Below are 23838 nucleotides of genomic sequence, written 5' to 3' on the forward strand. Positions count from 1 at the left end.
GCTCAAGCTGTTTGAAATTTTAGTTAAATCCGCTAGGATAGCATGCTGCTCGCCCCGAGGCCATAACTTAACTGAACATAACTTGTCATTGATTAGAACATGCTGCGTTCAAATTGTTGATTTATCATCCAACAGCTCATTAACGTGGAGAAAATTATTTGTTGCGCGATTAAAGATCCGTTTTTTGTAAAATAAAATATCGAAGATAATAATGATATGTCGCATCAACATTTTCCTTTACATTTTCAATATATGTATATTAAATTTGTTTCTAAAAATAAATGTATATTAATAAGATTTTTGTATCCATGCTTTTATATTTTATATATACATCAGATTGATAAGTTTGCCATTTGCCTTTGTATAGATAATTCCATTATCTATTTTGTAATCATATGTAATGACCATTTTTGTATGGTATCTTTTATTTCAGATAAGTTGCGAGCATTGATATATAGATTTCCAAAGATTCGGTTGCGCGAATCGGATCGAAGCTCTTTATTCGGGATGCTCTTCGGGGAATTTCAGATCTACCATAATTGGATGTCGGACACTTGTTTACGAATACAGATACTGCATTCGATGCCTGATTACATCATCAAGATACGTCTGCCCCGACATTAACATTCCATCTCTATACCTCATTCGTTTCCGCGGTATTAGAGGCACGTAGACGTAATGGGTACGCCTGACTAGGGTAAAGGGAGGGATGGGAAATTGCAACCGCTAAATGGGATTGTTAGTGAAAGTCCAGGAATAAATAACGTTTCCAGAACAGAGGCGTTCGCGATATTCAAGAAAGGCTCGTTCAACCTGGCTGAAATACTCCCTTTTACGTCGACAGCCCTGCTCATCAGAACAATTTAGTCGCTTTTGTACACCGTAGTACACGCAATTTCCCTGTAGTTATACTCTTATCAACACGTACAGATCACATATGTTACGGCTAACCGAAACGCAGTATATAAATGCGCAAGTTACTCGTTTCCCTTGACGGCTCTGTTAAACTTAAGCCGCGCCGTCGCGCTGATATTACATCTCCTCTCTGTATATTACCATTATGAGTATGAGTCGCTTATTGCATGGAGATTTTGTAATAATAAGACTTATGCTCAACACCAGAGACTTGTCACTTGCAAAAATATAATGCTGAATACCGAACCTTTGGAAAAATAAGTTTACACAAGTTTATAAAAAAGTAATTTTTGTTTCTTTTACATTAGAGCGATTTATATCGTATATCCCTCATTTCTTTTCGTTATCTTTCCATCACATACAATGACTGTAATATGATATCGCTTTCTACACAATAAGAACTATGGTAGTCAATTCCCATACTTTTCACATTATTATATTCTAATTTTGAAAAGCACATTTTAGCAAAACACTTTTAACTACATAGTAATTATTACTTTAAATTTCAATTGTTCAAAAATGTTGTTTGTTTAATAATATAAATGCTGATATTACCAACAATTACAAAAACACTAATGGTCAGGTAGTAGACTGCTTTTTTGTTTTAAATTTTTCTTTCTTTGTCTCTCACAACTTCTGTAATTTAAATATCTCCAGATATGAAACCAGATATGAAAAGAAGAAGACAATATCGTTGCACAAACGCGCGCATTGTTTCATTACGTAAATAAATTCTACTTAAATTAACACGAATTCCACGCTTCTTTTTATCCGTGTGCAACTGATTTGAATCTGAAAAATTACGCGCCAGATTTATCTGACGTCCACATCTCAGAAGTGTCTTCGTTGAACTGAAACGATCGACGAGATTTGTAAGTGACATTATCTTACAGGCTACTGATAGTCAAATCGACATTTTGTTATCTCTCACGGATGTATATCATGGGAATCTACGTCAATCAACGAGTATAAAATAAGGAAGAACAAGCGCGCTATGTTGTTGATCACGTGCAAACGTTCCAGCTTAATCATGTTGGTGGTTATTCCGTTTCTTGCGTGTTACATCACTTGGACAATTGCAAACCCGATTAATCCCGGTAAACCATCTGTTTATCTCACGATGCTATTATCTGTTAAACGTTCGCGAAAATCGCTTTACAAGTTATGCTATCACGAATAACGATTCTCAGATGCTGGCTGTACGATCTCCACACAGTACAAAGTCGGCGATCTTATGGAACCTCAACCGTTGCTCTTGAAACGGGATGGCAAGCGTGCGACCATCTGGTACCCGGATAACGATAATGGGACACTGAGAATATTCGCCGGTGGCTCCATTTATCTGGCATGCCCAGGCAAAGATAACTACCTCAAAAACCGAACTTGGGGCAACGAGGTCGAGGCAGTTTGCATAGGAGGTAAGGTGTTTGACGTGAATGGCGTTCGCCAGTATTTCTCGTCTCTAGTTTGCAAATCTCACCCCGAGCACCATGCTAAGTACACGAGCTCGCCACCTTGTCTCGGCAGACACAGCCCCATCGAGATCGGCTTCAACGTGAGCGGCACCTTCATCCGCACTATTGAATTGTGCCGCGACGAGAAGACATATACAACGTACTACACGAAGTTCAAGATGACGAAAATGATCGGAAGCTATCAAAGGAGCTATCCCAGGTGAGATCTGTTAATAATTGATATAGATTCTTCATTTCATCATAATCTTTTCTTTTCTGTTAGATTTTTGGATGAAATAATTGTTCAATATTAAACTCTTTAAAAAGTTTTAACAAATTGAGTATAGAATTTTATTTAATATATCAATAACTATATTTATCAATATATTAATCTTTTGATAATCAGATAAATCGTCCATTTATTATTAGAATAGTTGATAACGATATACCTTTTTAATGCGTAATCTTTAAAAATACCTTTTAAATACTATCGCCAATAAAACGCTAAGGCGCATCGTTTACACATACGGCGGTTGATTGCATGTTTTAGACCGGGCAAGTTCCTAGCGGGAAATTTTTACTCCGGGATAGACGTAGACTATCTGTACAGATTCGAAACCCAATTAGATACGCTCGCCAGAATCCTGAATTCGACCAAGTTGGCTGAGGAACGATTGAAGAAGTCGGTGCAGTTTCTCTCCCGCGGACATATGGCGGCCAAAGCGGACTTCGTCTACGGCGCCCAGCACAGGTCGACCTTTTGGTACTTGAACACCGCGCCTCAATGGCAAACCTTTAACGGCGGTAATTGGAATTCTCTGGAGCTCAGCGTCAGACGCTTCGCCGCCAGCCGTCGTTTGGACCTCGACGTTTACACGGGGGTGCACGGTCAGATGACCATGGAGGACATTCGCGGCAAGCAGCAACCCGTATATCTGCACACCGACGGCGCGGTCATGTCGGCGCCCAAGTTCTATTGGAAAGTCATCTACGATCCATTGAGCAAGCGGGGTACAGCGTTTGTGGGTCTCAACGATCCGTTTATCAGATTGCCCGCAGACGACGCGTACCTCTGCACCGATATCAGCGAGAAGATCAAGTGGCTAAACTGGAGATCGCGCAATATTAAACTTGGTATCTCTTACGCCTGCAGCGTCGCTGAACTGCGTAAGGCGGTGCCTGTTGTGCCGCCACTCGATGTGATCGGCATTCTAATGTGACACGAGCGAATCACTTAGTTCCGTCCTTGTATACGTATCGCACGTTGCGAAAAAAATATTGATAATCGCGATAAATCCACTTTTATACTTCTAGATTTTTATACATTTATATTTTGAATTACTTTTCATTATATATATGGATCCGTCAAAAAAATAATATAAATAAAAAAATATATAAACTGCCAATAGAAACGGACATATTGCAATATTGTATTATATATATACGGTATAGATAAAGTGATATCTGGTACAAGTGTCTAATCGGGACATCTCTATAAAGTCAAAGTGTGAGACGATACTTCACTGAACATACTAAGCAGATACTTTATCTTCGATACAAGCGAGGTGTCGATAACAGGAAGTCCATGCGTTCGTAATAGTGAATATAAATGTTAACAAACTTATTGAATAATATACTTTCAAATGCACTTATACATAAGTATTTGCATAAAATATATTAATCGTGTATTTATCGAATTTTATATTTATTCGTTATTGCAATATTTTTTTTATAATCGTAAAATGGCAATATATTTACCAAAAAATATTAAGAAATATTGAGATGTACTTAATATTATATTGGCTAAAAATGTACTAACATCTAATATTAATTTAGTTTAATAGGAAAGCTGACAAAATAAACTATACTTGAACGCGGTGACCCACATATTAGTTGACTAAATTTTAAAATACACCAGAATAATAGTTTGAAAACAAATAAGTTATTACAGTGTCACATGGACGAAAATTAGCGACGCGAGGGTAACTTTTTATCGATATAAATAACTCTAAAAAATTATTATCATGCTTTAAAGCAAGAATTAGAGTCGTGTGTCGACATGTAACACCATATCAGGTGTTAAGAAATTATGTGTAAATTCCAGACAAGCTAAGCTTTATCTTCAAGACATAAAATAGAATTTACTTCGAAAGGATAAAAATTTGAAGCGATTATCTACGACACGATTTTGCACGGAGACTTGTCCTTCGCAGAAAAAAATATAGCACGTGTTTGCAGACAAAGAAACGCGAATAGCACATACGTTTGAATAAGAGAAAAAGCTTCCCCGTAAATATTTATCGCCAAATATTATTAAAATATTACGTTATTTCCGAAATATATGTTGAATATACAATCGAAAATATTTGTAGAAAACCGTTTCACATATGTTTCATATATTATTTATTTCTATTTCATAATTTTTATTTTATACTTCATGGATTTATATATCTATAGGTATATGTGTACATTACTAAAACTAATAATTTATTAATAATCACAGCAAACTGCTCTAATCTCATAATGTCTTTACGGTATCTCAATAAATAATGTCAATAAATAATGTATTAAATAAAAAATCGTCTTTGATTATTAAATTTCAAAATTAAATCTCGAAACAGAGTTACGATAATGAAAATGTTAAATTCTAATTTAAATATCCAATATTTTTACAACAGAAAAAGAATCCAATGTACTCTTCAAAATAAAAAAAATTAAATTTGAAGTGCGTCGCACGACCCGTTTGTATATGCCGATAAATTCTATTATGCACATTAAAGTAAAACACAATATTTCAACGCTGAATAAAGGTAAACGTTTTTAAACATAAAATATATGAAAGTAAAATACCGAATGTGTGTGCAGCAAATGAATTAATATATATATATATATATATATATATATATATATATATAAATTCTCGTTTATTTTAAATCTCTGCAAAAAATTTCCGTATTCATCCAATATATTTTTTAAAACATATACCGAATAAGATTGATCTCACCGCAGATAGAACATCTATTGCCACTTTCATCAACCGCGAGATTAAGTAAGGTTTGCCGTTTATGTAATTTAAATTTCCATATAGAGCATTTGATCCGTTATAGCCAAAAAGGAATGCCATAAAAACGCGAACGCGTAATTAAGTTCAAGAACAAATTTCAGGGGTAAAAGTTTATCCTGTCTTTTAAAAAATGCGAAATGCGAACACGCGTATATGTATAGGGTCTTCCGTGTGGGAGTTTGCGAGACAAAAAGTAGGGCGTGAATCGTAAAAGCAGAACACGCCGCCTCGTATCTCGCCTTGTACGTGTCCGTATCGAGATTTAAAATCGTCGAAGCATACTAAGGATTTCTCGGTGATGCTTTCGCTCTCCAGCGATAGAGCGCCGAGGTATAAAAGCGTCGAGGGCTCCTGTTCAATATAACTCCGTTTCCATTTCCACAATAGCTTCCGATACAACTGATCCTGATTTATTAACTGATAGCATCCACAAACAAATGTGCACAATGTTAGTAATAATTTTATCTTCATTTTTCCTCTTAATAAAGTATCATTCTCATGATTCGTATATACTTTAGAAACTGAATTGCAAAGCTTAATAGCGGCTGCAACATGAAGGATAAATTAAACGTTGTATATACACAGTCGTTTACGGAGTCGTCTATATAACGAAAAAATTAAAGCACACTAAATAATTATTTAGCTGATTGAAAACTCAATTACAAAAGAGTTACAAAGTTGAGAACTTTTAGAGGAAATTCGACGGCTACGAAATAAAATATAATATATATAGTGAGTAAAAAGCGCCGTTGTGTGTCGTTACGTTCGTGTTACTTCGTAATATCTTAAATACGGAACAAAACCCTTAGCAGAGTCGATTGAAAGGAACGACTTTAAAAGAACCGTTTGTGCGAACTGTAGCGTACGCCATTTAAGTTCAATTGACGCAGAGAAAAGAGCGCCGACTGTGCGAATTCAATTAACTGTAACGAACGAAGAATGTGCCACTTCTTGATATACCTCATGCTGAATTTAATTGACGGGATCCACATGTGGGCATATATACAACATGTGTGTGCAAAATATGATCTCTTCAAACTGTCCCCATATTGAAATATTTCTGCACCAATTGTTACGCGACAAAGCGTTTCTACTTAATTACACAATTGAAAATAGCAAAAAATTGATGTTATATGTAGTTGAATAATTTCCTACTTGTTCGACATAACGTAAATTAACTAATGCTCGCGAACCATAATAACGTCAAAAAATAGATATTTTCCTAGGCGATATTAAAAAATTATTGTACTTTATTGTATTTTCTATTGATCGATCGATTTGTAAACATAGTTTAATCAGCGAGCTTGGCATCCTCAATGCGCATATAATGAAGACAGAATGTGATATTTTGATGTAAATTCATCGATATTTCAAGTTTGGATCAATTAATATTATTTGATGATATTGGGTGATTGAGTGTATTTTAATAAATAGCTTTCAGCAACAATATTACGAATAGTGCGTGCCGACACACAAAAATCTATAAATAACACGTTATTTCTCAGTTCACGAGAAAATCTATTTGGTTATACTAGGATAGAATTTAAAGTGGTACATATTGTTAGCACTTAAAAGATAATATACATTAAATTTATCATATATACAAATTCGACATGATACATTCTACATTACATTATCTATCTTACTGATAAGAGTACTAAAATCTATGGCAAAAAAACTTCACAATTCTGACAAAATATAAGTATATATATGTGTGTGCACGTTTAAACGACGTACATATAATTCTTTCCTCTTTAAATGTATTAAATTGCAACACATATAAATATTCTTCTTTCAAAAGAAGGTGTGATACTTATATTTCACGTCATCTTTCAAATGTTGAATAATTTATGAAAACCATGCATAATTTCAAGGCGTGTCAACGGTTAATTTGCATAATTGTATTTATTTATACATGTATTTATAATATATCCGATTAATGTACTTAAAACCTGTCGATTTCGAAGAATTATGAAATAAATATATGAAAAAGAAAGGTATCTGAGAGAGACGTGCGAATAAAAAAGTATGCGAGCTAATAACGTGTAGCGTATCGTTTATAGCATGATAATTGCAAGTCCAAGCTATAAATAGTTTGGACAGGGAGAGAATAAATCTGAGTCATAAGTTGATGATCGTCGAATAGCCTACGCCTTTGTGACAGGTATATTTTAGTCGCAGAAAGAGCTGGTGACGTATATTATTTTGGCACGAAGGTTAGCCAATTGAATGATAAATCAAGTATTGGCTTCCGATACAAACGAAATTGCGTTTCCGTGACAGCAATCTCTGCTTTTCAAGCTATAGTCTTTCAGCAGATTAAATAAACCGTTTTGGCGAAATCGATCGTCGCTAACATAGCAGCACGAAAACCAAGCGTACGTTATGTAGAAGATTCGGTTTTAATTAAATTTTCGTTCATCGATAAGAAATACATTTTTTCGCGGTTCAGTTGTTTCGTATGTTAGTATAGTCATTTTGTATTTTTATATTTAAAAAAAAATTTCATTTTTTCTCAATATCGATATAAATCGGTTAAAATAATAAATAATTTATTTATATTTGATTCATTATAAATGTTCAGAAAAATTTTCATAAATGAGTAAAAATTCTTCTAAAATTATGGTACATATACTTTTCCTATTACATTTTCTTTATATTAATCCAGATTATAACTTCTTCGTGAATTTCTTTTTTAAGACAGATTCTTATATAGGATATATATAAACAGGAACGATGCAACATTTATAACTATGCGATAACTATCATAATTAATTTGATAAAAACCAAGATTTACCTCAAGACCTTTTCGTTCAAATTCTAAATAGTTTTATTTGGTTTCTTAATTGTTTCATTTCTCGATTATTTACTTTTCTTGTTACATTTTTTATGAAAAGCTCGATGAAAAGGCACGTTTCAACACTTCTGCATATTTTTTTCGGAGTTAGGCAATAATCTTGCCTTCCGAACAAATTGATAAAGTCTAGCTTGAACACGTAAAAGTCCAGATAAATGATTTATCGACAGATAAATCTGATAGACAAATGGGCTGTTGCCAATATGCCAAGTAAACCATTTATTTTGAGAGAGACATCGCACGAAACGTCGAAACCTTATTGAAACAAACATCCATATTACATCAATTTAGAAAAACATTTGATTCCCATCTCTCTTATAGAATTCAGGAATTCATTCCACAAACGGCTCGATTCAGATAAGGTTTTACGTCGCGATAAGGAGCATAAATTGTTCACGAATTCCATTGTTATTTAACGAAATATCATTCTCAACCAAGTGTGTCGACTCGCAAGAAATTATAGGCAAAGTGTATATGAATTAATTTGCCCCGTGATATGGGAACGAGGAACGAGCAGGAAAATGATATAAAATTTTATTCGCTCCGTAAAGCACGCGTGGCGGGTCGAGTTACTGGACGGAATTCGACGAGAAGGTGGAAACTGGAAGCACGCGGAAACTCTAATTCTCGCATCTCATCTTTCTCCTACTCGCTCCTCGTCCCGTGCTCCCGTGTGTCACACCGACGTACATACAATGCCGGGACACTTAAGACCTAATATACGTCTGGACACCTCATTTTAGTTTTCAAACAAGTGTAACGCGAATTAAAATCGAACATAAAAATATAATACGAGAAAAATATTGTTTATCTTTGATTCTTTGATTTTTGTTCGCGTTATAACTTCACTTAAGGGCTAAAATGATAAAAACGTCCAGGACATAGGTATACGTGTCCAGGCATTGGTACGTTTATCTTGCAAGGTGCGCGTACATGCGCGCACGTAAAACCACCACGCTCAAAGTATACCTCCGCCCACCGCCGTTCATCCAATCGCGCATCGCGCTTTCTCTCTCTCTCTCGCGCGCGCGCGCGCGGCACCTCATACACCCTTCAACCGCTTTAACTCGCAGATCGCACAGATACTTCCTCACTCTCTCGCCCACCCCGGGGCCGGGATTCTCGTTACTCACTTGCCGATAATCTCGCAGAGCTCGTAAACATCGTCGAAGAGAACCTCGTCGTCCGCCATAGTGACGACGAGGAAGAGGAGGAGGTCGCGAAGGAGACTAGTCGACCGAGCTAGGAGCCCGCACGCGTCAGGAGACTCGGCAGACGCGTCGCGGTTATGCGAATGCCGCGGTTGCGCGACAATTCGGAGCGCGTGCAAGTGCGCGCCTTTTTCTGTCGCTCCGCTCGCAATTCGCCGACCAACGTCGTCGCGATCGTCGACGTCGTCGTCGTTGCCGCCGCCGCCGTCGCCGCCGTCGTCGTCTTCGTCTTGGTCTTCGTCTTGGTCCTCGTCTTGGTCCTCGTCCCCGTCCTCGTCCTCGTCCTCGTCGTTGTCGTCGTCGTCGTTGTTGTCGTTGTATATCAGTGCGTCGTGTGGAATACACGCGGCGTGAACGCAGCCACGTATCGAGGATTCACGGCCGCATCGCCTGTCGCGCCCGTCCCTCTCCCTCGCACTCGCGCTACGCGCTCACCGCGCGCCGCCGGCCCGCCGTCGTCGTCGTCGTCGCTCTCCTTTCCCTCTCGCCTTCACGCACACGTCACGCACATATACGCACGCACGCACGCACGCACGCACATACACAGTCGTGGGACAACGCAGCCGTGTGTCGGCGGCACACACCACCCGACACCGACACCGACCGCTCTCGCACTGACACTCTATCGGCGGACACGAGCCTACACTGTACCACTGCGGGGCGCGATCGTGACTGCTCCGTACTCCGTATACGTACGTACGTGGTGTGGCGCGTGGCGCGGCGCGGCTCTGCGCGGAGCGATACAATATATCGGGGGAGCGACACCGCCGACACCGCCGACACCGCCTTGTCACAGACTCACGAGTCTTGTCACCTTTCCGAGCTCGCCCGCGCCGGCAAAGTCAGCGCGCACGGGAAAAAAAAAACACACGGTGATGTTGTACACGAGTACGCGAGAGCCAGGCTCGTAGGTAGGCAGGCAGGCAGGCCCCGTCGTGACCTGCCTCAAAAGCAGCGCAGCGCGAGGAAAAACCCCGGAATCCGGAATCGGTGGAGCGTCCGGGATGCGTGTCGCGGGGGTGTCCCCACCGCCGCGGGCACGCGGGCCGAGAGGGACGACGGCGCGGACGAAATAACGACGGCACTGGCACCACACGTTACCCCGTGCTCTCTGTCAAAGGCCGGGGCCAGTGGATTCGCTCGCTCCGAAGCAAGACTGGTTGCATAAAACGCGGCGGGCGGCTGGCGGCTGCGCCGACTGCCAGTCGTTCTCCTCCGACGTCCGACGCCCCCACGCCCCCACGCCCCCTCTGCGGCCGAACTGTGCGCGGAGGGGCGGGCGTGGCGCCTGCCTCTCTTTCGCTCTTGCACTCCGCCCGATCAGCACGATTGAGATATTACCATCTTCTCGTGAGCGCAATCGCTACATTTTTTTTACCGGCCGTTTATATCCGTAGAAATAATGTCTCCCCTTTGTAAAATAAATATATAAGATTATATAATTTATGTAACTTAAATTGTTTCTGTGTAAACGTATGACACTTTTATGTATATTTCTCTCTATATATCTATTTTCTTTATCAAATATCAGCTACCGATGTAGAAGAGTTTAAGAGAATGAACGCGATATATATTTGATATATTAATTAATATATTAAAAGTATAATAATATATCTTTATATGTAAAGATACATTATAATAGCATGTTTAATTCTACTTAACTATAAATACGTTTTTGGCGCACCGCCACTGATGGGGGCAAGTTGAAAGAGAGTATATAAATAAAAAAACTTGAAATTGATTATTTAAGTAATAACTGTTAAGAAAAACCGTTTACTTACCGCTATCGTAAACGCGGCAGTCCGTCGAAGATATCCTCGATTTCTTCCCTTCGTCCGAACACCGACAATACCAGCATTATACGATTGTGATACCATCGGTGATAAATGGCATGCTTACCGAGGGCTGTAAACTTGGCCTCGTTCTCGAGATATTTGATATGCTTATGATCGAATCCTCGTAAAACTATTATATCTTCCCTACGAGCATAATTTAACACGTTACATTCGCCTCTATGCTATATGTATGAGTACGTGTGTGTGTAAAAATCATACGTCTTAAATTTGAAACTACGTAAGAAAAATTCACGCAAAATATTTACTAAACGATGAAATTAACACAAGAACCCCTGGGGCCCGATTCTCCAACGAGAAACGTATGCGCAAAACTCTGCTCTGACAGAAAGGCTGCAACGTGATTGGCTATCGCACAGTTTTTAGCCAATAAGCTTGCAGCTTTTCTGTTAGAGCAGAGTTTACGCGTATACGTTTGTCGTTAGAGAACCGGGCCCCAGAAACTTGGTACTCGTTACCCAGATTTCTGCCATTGAGCAACATAAGGATTCTTTGCCCGATCGGCTACTAATTCGTTGTAAAGTGCAAGTATACTGCGTGCTATCTACAAACAAATAATGAAATGCATGTTAAAGCTCCAAATAACTGCATTATTATTTTAAATTATTCAGCACTTTATTTCAAAACACACACGTATATGTATATACATATCAAAGTAGATATGTATTCAATAAATACTTGTGAACTTATATTCACACTTAATATAATAACGGGCTAAAATTTTTTAATAATTATTTTAATTCTTACCACACTTGCTGCTATTCCTAATTCCATAGCGATATCAGTATTGAGTATTGAATAAAAGACATATTCGTCGAGTCCGACATGTCTTCTAACTTGTCTTCTAACAAATCTATATTTTCTGTTTCTCTTGTTATATATGATTGTCCATTTACTATTTAATTTCAATATTTTTCTAAAATTAATCTTAATTTTTCTTAAATTTTCTAAAGTTATAATATAAAAATATAAATAATACATGTATTTTCAAAGTGTAATTTTATATCAATTTACCTATTTAATGCTTTGTCCCAAATGCTGAATTTATTATTGCAACATCTTTTGTTATCCTTATTCTGATTTTTCATTATGCAAACTGCGTATAAACTTCTTTACGCCTTATGATGCAAATAAAAATTAATTATATATTTCTCTTTAAAGTTATTTATATAAAAAATTTTTGATCCATACATATAATTATATTCTAATCATGTTAGTAAACATCTCTCTTTTTTATTTGTATATATTGTGTAAAATAAATTATTTTAATGCGTGTATTTTGTACAATTTTTTGAGATCTAACCTAATTTAATCTTATTAATCTGACTAGCAAATTATTATTGCAACATTATATATATATATCGCGTACTTTAAGTACTTTTTTAATTGCATCTACAAACCTTCGTTACAAATACAACATAGATAAATCAATTTTTAATATACCCAGAAGGGATGTGAGGGGAGGACGCTTCTTCATCAATTGTAGCGAACTTTATCGCCTATTTGCAGGTTACACACAAAACATGTTAAATCGCACAAAAATTTAGAGAACAGATTTGCATCTTTTGCTCAGCCGTGTTTATTATACTGACATTTTATAATATTATTATTAACATTTAGATAATAAAAATTACAGTTGCCTTCAGATGATACGCAAATGTATGTACCTCTCGCAGCTAATTTAACAAAATGATTAAAAAAGTGGGCACAATATGGTATTATGAATAAATAAAATCTAATATTTCGAGACGAGTAACCTGGTTTTAGTTTTTTTGTTTCCTGAAAAATGCAGAAAGGTAAAAATAATTATTTTTGTTAATTATACAATTTGGTTGTGAAAAACTAATTAATTAAGTTATAAATATATTTTTTCATCTCGTAGATGTAAGCTATGGTTAAAAAACAACTTTCATGACACGACCGAACAGAAAACTGTTTAACAGAAACTGAAATTTTTGTCGAGAAATCTAGCTTTACACAGACAAACTATATATATGTACACTGCACATGTACATCAATATTAAAATTAATAATAAATCGTCCTTTACCATTTTTTCACAATTTTGCAGAATATTTGTAAAAATTGTAACCAAGTTTGCCCGCGCTCCACCGCATGTGACATAACAAATACGCGTGTGGCAATTTGTCTCCCCTCCCGCCATGAATTTTCTCATCTCTGATTGGCTAAATTATTGTGACATTACTATTATTTACTATCTGTTAGGATTCACGAATGAAAATGACGAGCCAGCATGTTGTAATTACAACAATTACAACCAACGATTACGATACTCATTATAGACTGGCTCTTACCGTCGAGTTAACTTTTGATAAATGAAGAAATGGCGCGGTGTGTGTCGACTGAAAAAAATTCGACTGAGATAAAGAACGACGTGCGGAGATGCGTTTCCTAACCTGTCCTAACTGCCGAAGGTACGATTGGACATTCATTAGGATGAGTAGGATGGTTGCTGCGTATGGTGAAGAGACAATGCAAACATCGTCATCAGTGTCATGTCTCCCGAACTCGTTGAACAGGTGGATCTAGTGGATAAACTTGCGAAAGCAAATCGTCGTGCTACCGTACAGTCTATGGGGCTTGCACTCAATGCCATCCACGGAACCTGCACTTGGACGATTGTGCGTGAAAAATTGGGATACAGAAAATTGTGCGGTCAATGGGTGTCAAAGATGTCCTGCGTAAGGCGCGTAAATCAGTCAAGAATAAACGTTCAGGATTGTTAAATTCTGGTCTTGTGTTGTTGCACGATAATGCCCGTCCGTCCACGCGTGTCATAGAATATCTATCGCACAGCCTAGACCTAGACCTATCACCTTGTGATCATCATTCGCTTGGCTCGTGCAAAAAACGACTGAACTGAAGGGTCAACGATTTGCATTAGTTGGATTAGACGCTGAGATCAAGAACAATGTGACGAACTGGTTGTTCTCACAGCCCAAGGTCTTCCTTGAGAAGGGCATACAACGGCTTCCGCAACAGTGGGATCGCTGTATCGACGCTGCCTCCAGGCTCACGGTAATTACTTCCAACTGGAACGTATGCGTTGTCATCGGGGACGCTTGTCAAAAACATTCTTTTCGTTTGACCAAATCTATGTATGTATATGACGAATCTTTTGGCAACTTTATTCCTTCATTAATATTATATGCAACGTGCATTACTTTCGTATTTACAGAGATATGGCTTAATTACAAGCAATTGGAATTCAGGCGCACGAGTAACAATTATTGCAATAATTGACTAAACATTCGACAATAGGCGCATCTTATATACGTATTCTCCTTCACCGCACATATATACCTTTTCTGCTTCCTCACGCATACTATTATAATAGTGTATAATACAATAAATCATTCAAATATATTCATGTCAATATACTATAAATTTATATCAAAGTACAGGAACATATCTACAGCAAATAAATAATTACAAGTGTATAAATAAAAAAAAATTATCATTCTATATTACACCCCGACATGTATACAAGATGCATTTACAGCATACGATTGAATGATTCATAGGAATTTCTAATGTAAAGTTCATTTACATTTTTCCACATATCCATTGTGCTTAATAAATTAATATTGCAAATGTAAATATGGAAAATGTTGGTCCAGCTAAAGAAATATTCATTTAATATCAGGATTTTCATATGACTGCTCCCATAAATAATCATCGGAGTCAACTAAGATTCAAACCATCCTCTGTTTTCAAAGACAGAGAATTTAGACAATTAACTTTGTTCAAAACTTATATAATATATATATATATATATATATATATATATATATATATATATTTATTTATTATAAATAAACATATATTTTACTTGTCATATATACATATATTTACATATAAATAAATATACTATTTATAATTCATGTATGAAATTTATAAATGGGAACAGTCTGTACACAGAAGTTTTATATATATATATATATATATATATATATATATATATATATATATATTACATATATGTATAAAACTTGGTAAATAGAAACAATCCATAGAAAGTAATATAACTACCCGTATCGCGATATTATAATTTTGCTTGCTCTCTATAATATATTTACATAATTTCTTGTACACGCCCATTTTTAAAAATCCGTCCAAACATCCCCATTCAAATGTGGCATTAAATTTCTAATCATTCATATATTGATAAAAATTAAAACTTTGTGTGTTAAGAATTTCCTCCTTTAAGAAAATTAATATTTTGTGATGTAAGTGATAGACGTCTCGCAGTTATAGACTAGTATAAGATAATCACGCGAAAATAATAGCTGACTCTCGTAATCCTAAAATGTTACTATATAATAAATGATTAGTAACATAATATAGAATTTAAAAAATTTCATTCGCATTATACTTATATAACGACAAAAAACATAGGTATAAATAATCCGTTATAAATAATCCTTGATATAAATTAAAAAATGACACGAACAAAGGATGTATTATTATATAATTCTACTAACTGTAAATAAACGATATGTAATGTTCTCTTACGTCGTGACGCTTAAATATTACATTTAATTATTCTATGCTTTTTCGTCGAAATAATATATACTAATTCGATTAAATATTTTTAAATATTCTTGCAATAATGCATAAAAGAAATATGTAAAAAAAAAAAAAAAACTCGCCGGAAGTTGCTTAGATCAATATACTCTACAATTCAAAGCACGCGTCTCTTACATGAAATTTTACTAGTTATCGAACTAAACTTTCTCATAATGCCTAAACAGATTTTAAGTAACATACACGATTTGCATTTTGTTATAAATAATTGCGGGTTATAAGACAAAATCATATAATAATAACATATGTGTTATGATATACATAATAATTATAATCGCAGGTCATTTTTTTCGTTGTTTGCGCAAATTGCCTGCTATCTATCGATGACGCGTACTCTTTTACATTAAATTAGAAAGAATAATACATATCACATTAATAAAAGTAACGTGTGTTCTGGAAACGAGCTCTGTACTTTCGTTTATATAATTGTGATCTCTCGTTCCATAAAAATCATATGCACAAATTCTCTATGACAGTGATGATCTCATTCAGTAGGAAAGTACAATGTAAAATTACTAAAGTATTTCGTCTCTCGTGTCGCACATAAATAATCACCGGATTGACGATACATGCGAATAACAATAAAACTTACACCTATAGAAAATAAATTCCTTAAAAGCTCGCGCGAAAAAAAGTCTCGACCACTGTCCACGTACACCACATACGTTTCGCAAAATTATTTGTAGTCTTTAAATGCACGTTAAGTAATAGGACACATTTTCGATTGAAGTTTAAGTCATTCTGAATTCACTTACTCCTCCTTGCCACACTTTCCTACTTTTTACTCCTTCTCTCTTTTCCCTTTCGTTTCTCTTCGCATTTAATTTCTAATCGTTGCATTTCGCAATCTCAGGAGGATTTTATCACAGCACATTTCTTTAGCAGATACAAAATATGCTGGCACAATCGTTGTTAATCTCCGGAGTACCTTCACAACGTATGTAAAATTAATATGTCGACAAAGAAACGTCTGTATGTACAGTTTACATTTAGCGCTAAACACAGCCGGTTATTTATTATTTAATTAAATATCGAAAATTCTACAGCTGCATTTAGCATTAAATTCGCAATGTAAATGGAAATCTAAGTCTCGGGAGAAGAAAAAAGACGATTAAGAGAATGATGTTGAAATCATTACGTATATCCACAGAAAATTTCGTGTTTCTACAGAATAACCGTTACTTAACGATAACATATTATTGTTGGAAGACGAGAACGGCGGGTTATATCAGAGAAAGTAAATCGAATAACATTTCGAGAAAGATGCATGGAACAAATAGAAAACATCTAAAAGCTTCGACATATTATGCTTTTCAAATTTCCCATTCGTAAATAAAATTTCCAACACAATGACAATCAAAAGTTTGGATGCAAGAAAGTCTATTATTTACAATTTTTACTTACAGAAAAAGAAGAGAAACGGGAAATAACAGAAGCTAAAATAGTTTAATATTTTACCGAGTATTGATGAAGAAATAAATAATGAAAACCGCCACAATTTTTCGGTTGCAGTTATCTTTCTTGTAATTACAGTACCTTTTAATTGTTGTAAGAACTATTGTTAACAGACATGAAGTGACCAGTATGAAACATGACTTTTTCTTGTATAGCTGAACTTAGACTAAGTCCACATACATCAATTAATATTTCAATATAAGTAGAAAATTTATTTGTTGGAAAAGCAGAGCTTATCTGATGGAGTCAAATAAATTTTTCTTTGAAACTTTACCTTCATTTAAAGTTCGTAGAGCCAATCGTAAGGGTATCGAATATTTACAAAATCGAAAGTAGTGGAAAAATATGTACATACAGTATTAAGTATACATTTATAAAGTACCATGCCAACTTCGCGAATTTGAAACTGAAGTGAAAGTAATTTCATCCTCAAAACAATTCTTGTATACAAGATTGGATTATTCATTCTCCACATGAAGTTTTCTGATCAATTTCTTCGGTGCATAACTCATAGCAACAAAATGAAATTGAGTTATCTCAACTGTATGTTTCTTTTGTCCTTAGGCGTGTTCGTTCTCGCTGCACTTCTGAACTAGTGCAACAAGTTAAAATGAAAGAAAATATATTTGTTTCATTCTAACTTATTGCAATATGTTGCACTAGTTCAGAAGTGCAGCGAAAACGAACAGACCTCTTATATCATGATTATATCATGATATCAACTTTATATTACATTTTACATTGATGAAAAAAAAAAAAACAGTGAACTGTTGATCATCAGTGGAATTGAGAGATTTTATTTTTCCTCACGTGTGAGATACCACTTCATATATCCATACATACCATTGACAGTGAAAATTAATTCTTTTTGATTATACGATAATAAATGTTAGCTACAACAGCTACTGCTAATGTTCTACGATTTTGCTCGCTCGTTCACTCTTACTCACTCACTCTCTCTCTCTTTCTTTTTCTCTTTGGCCATGATTCATAGATAAAAATTAAATAATCCAATCTTAAATAAAAACGTAGAAGTGTTCTCTAAACCGTTGTAGTCACTGCCGTTGCATCGATTAAGATCAATCATAAGTATGTATCCTACGTAAGCTAATCTATCTTGATAAGTCATTTTATTCATCTTTTCCTAGTTTCCATAACGGTGGGATCACATTTAATCTCTCGTTGGCGTACGCTTTATGATAAATTTTTACGTACTTCGCCATTAACATGTACGCCTCATTACGTATGATATCACTAGTAAGTAAAGCGCAGTTCTGATAACGGGGCGCGCATAGAGCTAAGCATTGTTACAAGGTGGAAGAAGTTTTTCTAGGCGATCATGCGAAAGATTTTTCTCGATTTCGATCTATTTCAAAATGTTATATTAATTATCTCAAGTCTCCCTCTCTAAGGTATAATGTGTCCTTCAAATTATATGCAGTCTTTAATAATTAAACTTTAATCAGTTTGAATAATTAACATACACCGTTTACTCTAATCCATAAACAGACTAGTAACTGTGAAATAAAGATCATGCTCAGACGAAAGTTTTGTATATCGTAACTATGACAAGTGTTCTCTAGCTTCATTCGACCACTTTTCATTCTCTATCAAATATACGCGTATATCCGTACACCTGGTTAAATTCGTGAGATTTTTCGGCAATCGAGTCTCACATTTTCATATTCCTTGTTGAAGTCAATTATTTCAATTCATCGTGCGATAACAAATAAAGCCTGTTTTTAAAATAATTGAATTAATCGATTTAAATGCGGAAAATGAGGAATCTAGGACGAAAGCGTGAAACAAGGTTGAATCAAAAACTCTCACGAATATGCAATATTTATATGGCGATCGATTCAACGCAAAAATTAATACTCCAGTTCAGCTTAGTATCTGCGGTGGGTCTATTTCAATCAGAAAATCTTTCTCACCATTTTCTTCAAAGTGTTTCTCTTTTCTTTCTTGGTCGACTTGGGGGTAGCGCTACTCGACTCGTCGCTCTCCTCGATCAAGCCATTTGCGCTACCATTGGCACGATCACTGACAATCTGCGACAGCGTCTTGAAGTCCGTGGGGCTGGACTGCGAGGACCTGTCGTTCGAATGCTCCGAATCTTGGCTCCACTCCGATTTTTCGATGGAGTTCGTGGAGAGTTTCCTTTTGCTTCTCGTACCCAGGGCAGTTTTCATAAAGCTCGGCGAGCTCAATCTCGCGCCCTTGAGAATACTGCTGGCCCTGAACGAGCCGTTCTTTGATGGCTCGATCTTCCGTTCAGCTGTATTCAAATACGAACTTGGTCTTTTGAAGAGCCTGTCTACAGTTACCGACGACGTATTAGGCTCACCGAGTTCGTCGATTTGACGGCCGAGTTCGGAACTTGCTCTGGATTCCGTTGTGTAGGCTTTATCTTTCGATGCAGGCTGCACGATTCGTTCTATTCTTTCTATTTGATCGTCGAACCAACTGACAGCGGCCTCGGGCGCGGATTCCGGCCTCTTGCCGGCCACATCCTGTGACTCTTTGGAGTGTGGAGGATCTATGGACGATGCTCTTCTCGACGGCAACGTTGTACCACCAGGAATCACGTTCAAGACACTCTTGTAACGAACCGCTTCTTGTCTCGCATCAGGATTAATTATTGCTCTAGTACCAGATGCAATTGTTTCTTTCTTACGTTTCTTCTTTCGCTCCTTTTTTGTCTCATAGGGTCGGTCGTCGATCATCAGCTCGTCATATGTACCACTAATATGAGACGCGATCTCGCTGGGTCGCCGCTTTTTCGTTTTCTTCGCTGCGGCATGAGAACTGAAGTTCTCTGCGCTTTTTCGACGCATGGTGTCCTTCCTCATGTCCGTTTCGAGATTTTCCTCTTCAAAATCTTCTCTTCGACGACAGTAAGAAAGAATCAAGATAATGACGACAATTTCCAGACAAATCAACAAGGCATGCTGGACGATCGCAGATATTCGACTGCGCCAACTGTCCCGATCGTAAAGGAGAGTTTCGACCGACTTGGAAAGTATAACGATTTCTTCCCTCAAAGCGGCGATCTCTTCCGTTCTTTTCGCATCGCGCTCCTCGCCCTTTCGAGATTCCTCGCCCATAGCAGCCACCGCGCGCTCCAATGAGCGCTGCATTTCTTCGACTTGTTTTTTGTAGCGGCGGCTTAACTCTTCCAAATATTGCCCGCTGAGTGACATGTTTCGTTCTAAAATCTGAAAAAATAATATTAATTACATTAATAATATTGCATTGATAATATTTAATTGATACAACTACATGACCTAATAATAAATAAATGATTTGCATATAGGTACATGTTATATTAATTAATATGTGGCAGGGATGACATCCAACACCACTTTCGTCTCTTATTTACTTTCTCACAAATTTTCCAGCATTTTTTAAAATAATTTTATTGATAAAGTTTTTTTTTCCAAATCCCAATGAAGACTATTCTTTCTTACCTTGATCCTGTTGGACAATCGAAGAAAAACAGACTCTTTCTGAGGGACGATATTTGCTGTGGGCTGAGTCGTCGGCGAAGAGCTAGACGCTCCATTCTGTATATTAGCCGTGTCGACCTCCAAATCTTTTAAATCGGACAGTAATGAATCCAACGAGAGGTGATCTTGAGACGACAATCGAGCCTCTTGCTCGCTCAGCTCTTTCGCCTGTCTTCCGTCTTGTTCGCCATTTTCCGACTTGTCCGTTTTAACTTGCGCAACAGTCTCGGCACTTTCTGTATTAGGCACAAGAGCCTCGCTACTTTCTTGACTGTCGACGTTTACTAGCGGAATGCTGCTTATTGGTAATGTCTCGGTAGGGGTCCCTAAAACCGGCAACTCTTCAGCGATTTTCAACGTCGGTGTCGGATTAGATGGCGGTGGAATGGTCGTCAACACTTGCGATTGCAACGTCTCCTCTGTGAATTCCTTACTGGGTTCTAAAATTGGTGCGGACGAGTCTTTCTTCAAGTCCTCTTTGCTGAGTGTCTTCGTAGGCTTGATTTGCGAGGCCAAGCTCTCCGGAAAACTGGCAGAAGTCTCTATAGTCGCGATGCTGATGTTCTCGCTCTCTTTGCTGACATCCTGAGCCAATGGAGGCTGTCGGACCTCCTTGAAAGACGCGGCAGACTTGCAAGCGGAAGAACTCGAGTCGAGAATACATGGATCCACAGTGGAGGATGTTTGACGATGAAAAGTGATCTCGACGTTATTATTGATATCCTTAGTGGATAGAATGTCTTCACTGGCAGCATCCTTAGATTTATTTACGGAAATTTCATAACTCGTATTCATTACCACCTTGCGTTCCTTCGTTGCCAAAACATTGCACAGCGCCACGATATATTCAGGTTTGAAGAATGATGTTAAAAAAGTTGCCTGAAAATCCTCCGCCACATTGAAGTGCGTCGTGTCATCGTGCTTCGTTTTGTCCTCCTCTCGCCCCCGCCGAAATGACTCAATCTCCACGCCATGAAGATCGCACAGCTTTCCTCGTCTCAAAGTTCTGTTCACCAGATCGATTTTGAGCAAATCATCCAACTGTCGATTCTTGCAACTGACCAGTTGGAAAACACTGGCGAACTTCTGATCGGTGCAGTTGCCGCAGAGGATCGTGTATCTCGGCGTCGTGCAGCTCGCGTACGAATTATCCAATATGTTACCGTGATCGATGCTTTGCTGGATCTGCGTGATGTTGTTTCCGGTGAGACCGCTGGACTTGACCAGAATCGCCGCAGCTTTCTTTACTACATTTAGCACGGCGTCGCGTGCACTACCGAAAAGATTACTCGGTGAATCACCGCTATCTAACAGCTCCTCCTCATCGCTATCTTCATCGTCTTCATCGGTATTCTTCTCTTCTGAAGTCTCATTTTCCGTCTCGGTTTCTAGCACTTCGAACTCGCTGGTGCCGTATGCACGAAACAATGAGACAGGACAAAAGTGTTCCGAACCATAGTGCGACAGGAGTTCGACTTTGATAAACTTTCCGAAGAAGTGAGGATGTAGAGTAAAACTCTGAACGTCTTTCACGTCCTTGGCGGTGAACTGACCGACTGGGCTCCAATCCTTGGTAGGAAAGCGATCGCTCACATAGACGGAAAAGTCTTTTGGTGACGAGCTGAAGAGCTCGAAATTCGCCAGCTCGATCTTTTTTGCTTGTATCGCTTCGCACAGCTCGACGACGAACCAGACACGCGACGTGCAGGCGTTCAGCATGTATTCGTCTCGCGTGGACACCAGGACGTTCTTGGCGCTACTCGCTTCGGGGTTGGCTGCCACAATCTTGGCGCCACAGTCGGGAGAAGCGTAATTCTTATTACGAATTTTCATGCCGCTTACACTTCGTCCTGGACCACCCGGGGTCTGCACGGAAGCGTTCGGATGAGCTGTAAAGTAAAGCAACGAAATAGCTTATAAATAAAATTTCCTAAATAATAGCATTATTGAATTTAGTAGGTTCTACGTTTTATTTTCGTTACAAAAAAAATCAATTTATTAGAATTAGCGATAACACTCACTTTTTTTCTTTTCAGCCTCCTCCAAACGCTTCTGTGCCCATTCGCTGAAGGACGGTATGTCCTCGTGCGGCTCGGTAGGACCTGAAGTGACGAGTCCATTCAGGATCACTGCTGCAGTCTCGTCCCTGGTATCGCCGACCAATCGTGCTCTAGCCGCCGTGTCGTTCAATTCTGGTGCCGTGGTGAACGTGTCATCGATCTTCGACGACAATTCCTCGGGTACCTGAGCCTGACCAGTCTCCTCCTCCTCGACTCTTAGCTCCAATTCGTCCGTGTTGATTTTCTGCTCCGCTCTGACGATCACTACAACTTCCGGCGGCTCCTTAGCAGTAATCTTCTTCAGCAGAAGCGCCTCCTCGCCATCCCCGAGGACATCGGTGTCATTCGGTCGCTCCGTCGTCTCGTCAACGATCGGCGGCGGCGGGATCTGCGTCGTCGGCACAGTCTCCTTCAGGTGCTCGGATTGTCTGGCCTGATTGCCGCCCAGCGAAGAATTCTTGACGGATGATCGCGATGGGAGCTCGTGATCGATCTTCGGCTCGGCTAAATTCTGCAATCCAGCCGCTGCGGTGTCCACCAGAGTCAACACCACCGCCTGGCCGGTCTCGGAGATCCTGCGAACATAGACAAGCGTACATATTATAATATTATAATATTATAATATAATGAATAATTTATAATATATATCTTATACCGCATATTTCATCTTGTTTCACTCACCATGAAATCTTTCAGAATAAATTATTCTTTATTTTTTTGACAGATTTCTATGTTAATTAGATAGCAATTAAATTTCAAAGACATACGTTACGTCTCTTTATTTCTGAGATATTAAAATATTAATATTAATATCAATCTATTACATAGTATTGCTGAAGAATATAATTACGTAG

The 23838-nt window shown here is 37.8% G+C and overlaps 4 protein-coding genes and 1 long non-coding RNA gene across 16 annotated transcripts in view; 2 read left to right on the forward strand and 3 right to left on the reverse strand.

Moving 5' to 3' along the window:
* Cask (peripheral plasma membrane protein CASK) overlaps nt 1–10272 on the reverse strand; it is a 184829-nt gene extending 174557 nt beyond the window's left edge. For 4 of the 11 annotated variants that reach the window (XM_077416803.1, XM_077416806.1, XM_077416802.1 and 1 more), the window contains exon 1: nt 9424–10271. In XM_077416803.1, coding sequence (XP_077272929.1) covers nt 9424–9482 — 59 coding nt within the window. In that variant the 5' untranslated portion in view covers nt 9483–10271. Of the gene's footprint in view, nt 1–9423 lie in introns of all 11 variants that reach the window. The other 7 variants (XM_077416812.1, XM_077416811.1, XM_077416808.1 and 4 more) reach the window with 3 other exon arrangements.
* Nucleotides 1481–4898, forward strand: LOC143903312 (salivary endonuclease-like). The gene is made up of 3 exons (XM_077416818.1): nt 1481–2012; nt 2106–2589; nt 2920–4898. Exons 1-3 carry the CDS (start codon nt 1910–1912, stop codon nt 3587–3589), a joined length of 1257 nt encoding a protein of 418 aa, XP_077272944.1. The 5' UTR covers nt 1481–1909; the 3' UTR covers nt 3590–4898.
* A 629-nt stretch (nt 10273–10901) lies between the features above and the next one.
* Nucleotides 10902–12442, reverse strand: LOC143903309 (uncharacterized). The gene is made up of 4 exons (XM_077416817.1): nt 12369–12442; nt 12102–12270; nt 11813–11898; nt 10902–11480 (listed from the first exon to the last, which is right to left on the reverse strand). The coding sequence occupies exons 1-4, from the start codon at nt 12440–12442 to the stop codon at nt 11285–11287; spliced, it is 525 nt and encodes a 174-aa protein (XP_077272943.1). The 3' UTR covers nt 10902–11284.
* A 1138-nt stretch (nt 12443–13580) lies between these two features.
* Nucleotides 13581–23750, forward strand: LOC143903310 (uncharacterized). The gene is made up of 2 exons (XR_013258683.1): nt 13581–14391; nt 22961–23750. It is a non-coding gene; the product is annotated as an uncharacterized LOC143903310 (long non-coding RNA).
* The window catches only part of LOC143903300 (SUN domain-containing ossification factor), a 43013-nt gene continuing 33651 nt past the window's right edge, over nt 14477–23838 (reverse strand). For both annotated transcript variants that reach the window (XM_077416796.1, XM_077416797.1), the window contains 3 exons: nt 22946–23559; nt 20886–22813; nt 14477–20633 (listed from right to left, as the gene is read on the reverse strand). In XM_077416796.1, the coding sequence (XP_077272922.1) occupies nt 19332–20633; nt 20886–22813; nt 22946–23559 (3844 nt within the window). In that variant the 3' untranslated portion in view covers nt 14477–19331. The remainder of the gene's footprint in view (nt 20634–20885; nt 22814–22945; nt 23560–23838) is intronic.

This window comes from Temnothorax americanus, unplaced genomic scaffold (genome assembly GCF_048541705.1).
Source record: "Temnothorax americanus isolate GAGA-0224 unplaced genomic scaffold, ASM4854170v1 Scaffold45, whole genome shotgun sequence".
Classification (NCBI taxonomy): Eukaryota; Metazoa; Arthropoda; class Insecta; order Hymenoptera; family Formicidae; genus Temnothorax; species Temnothorax americanus.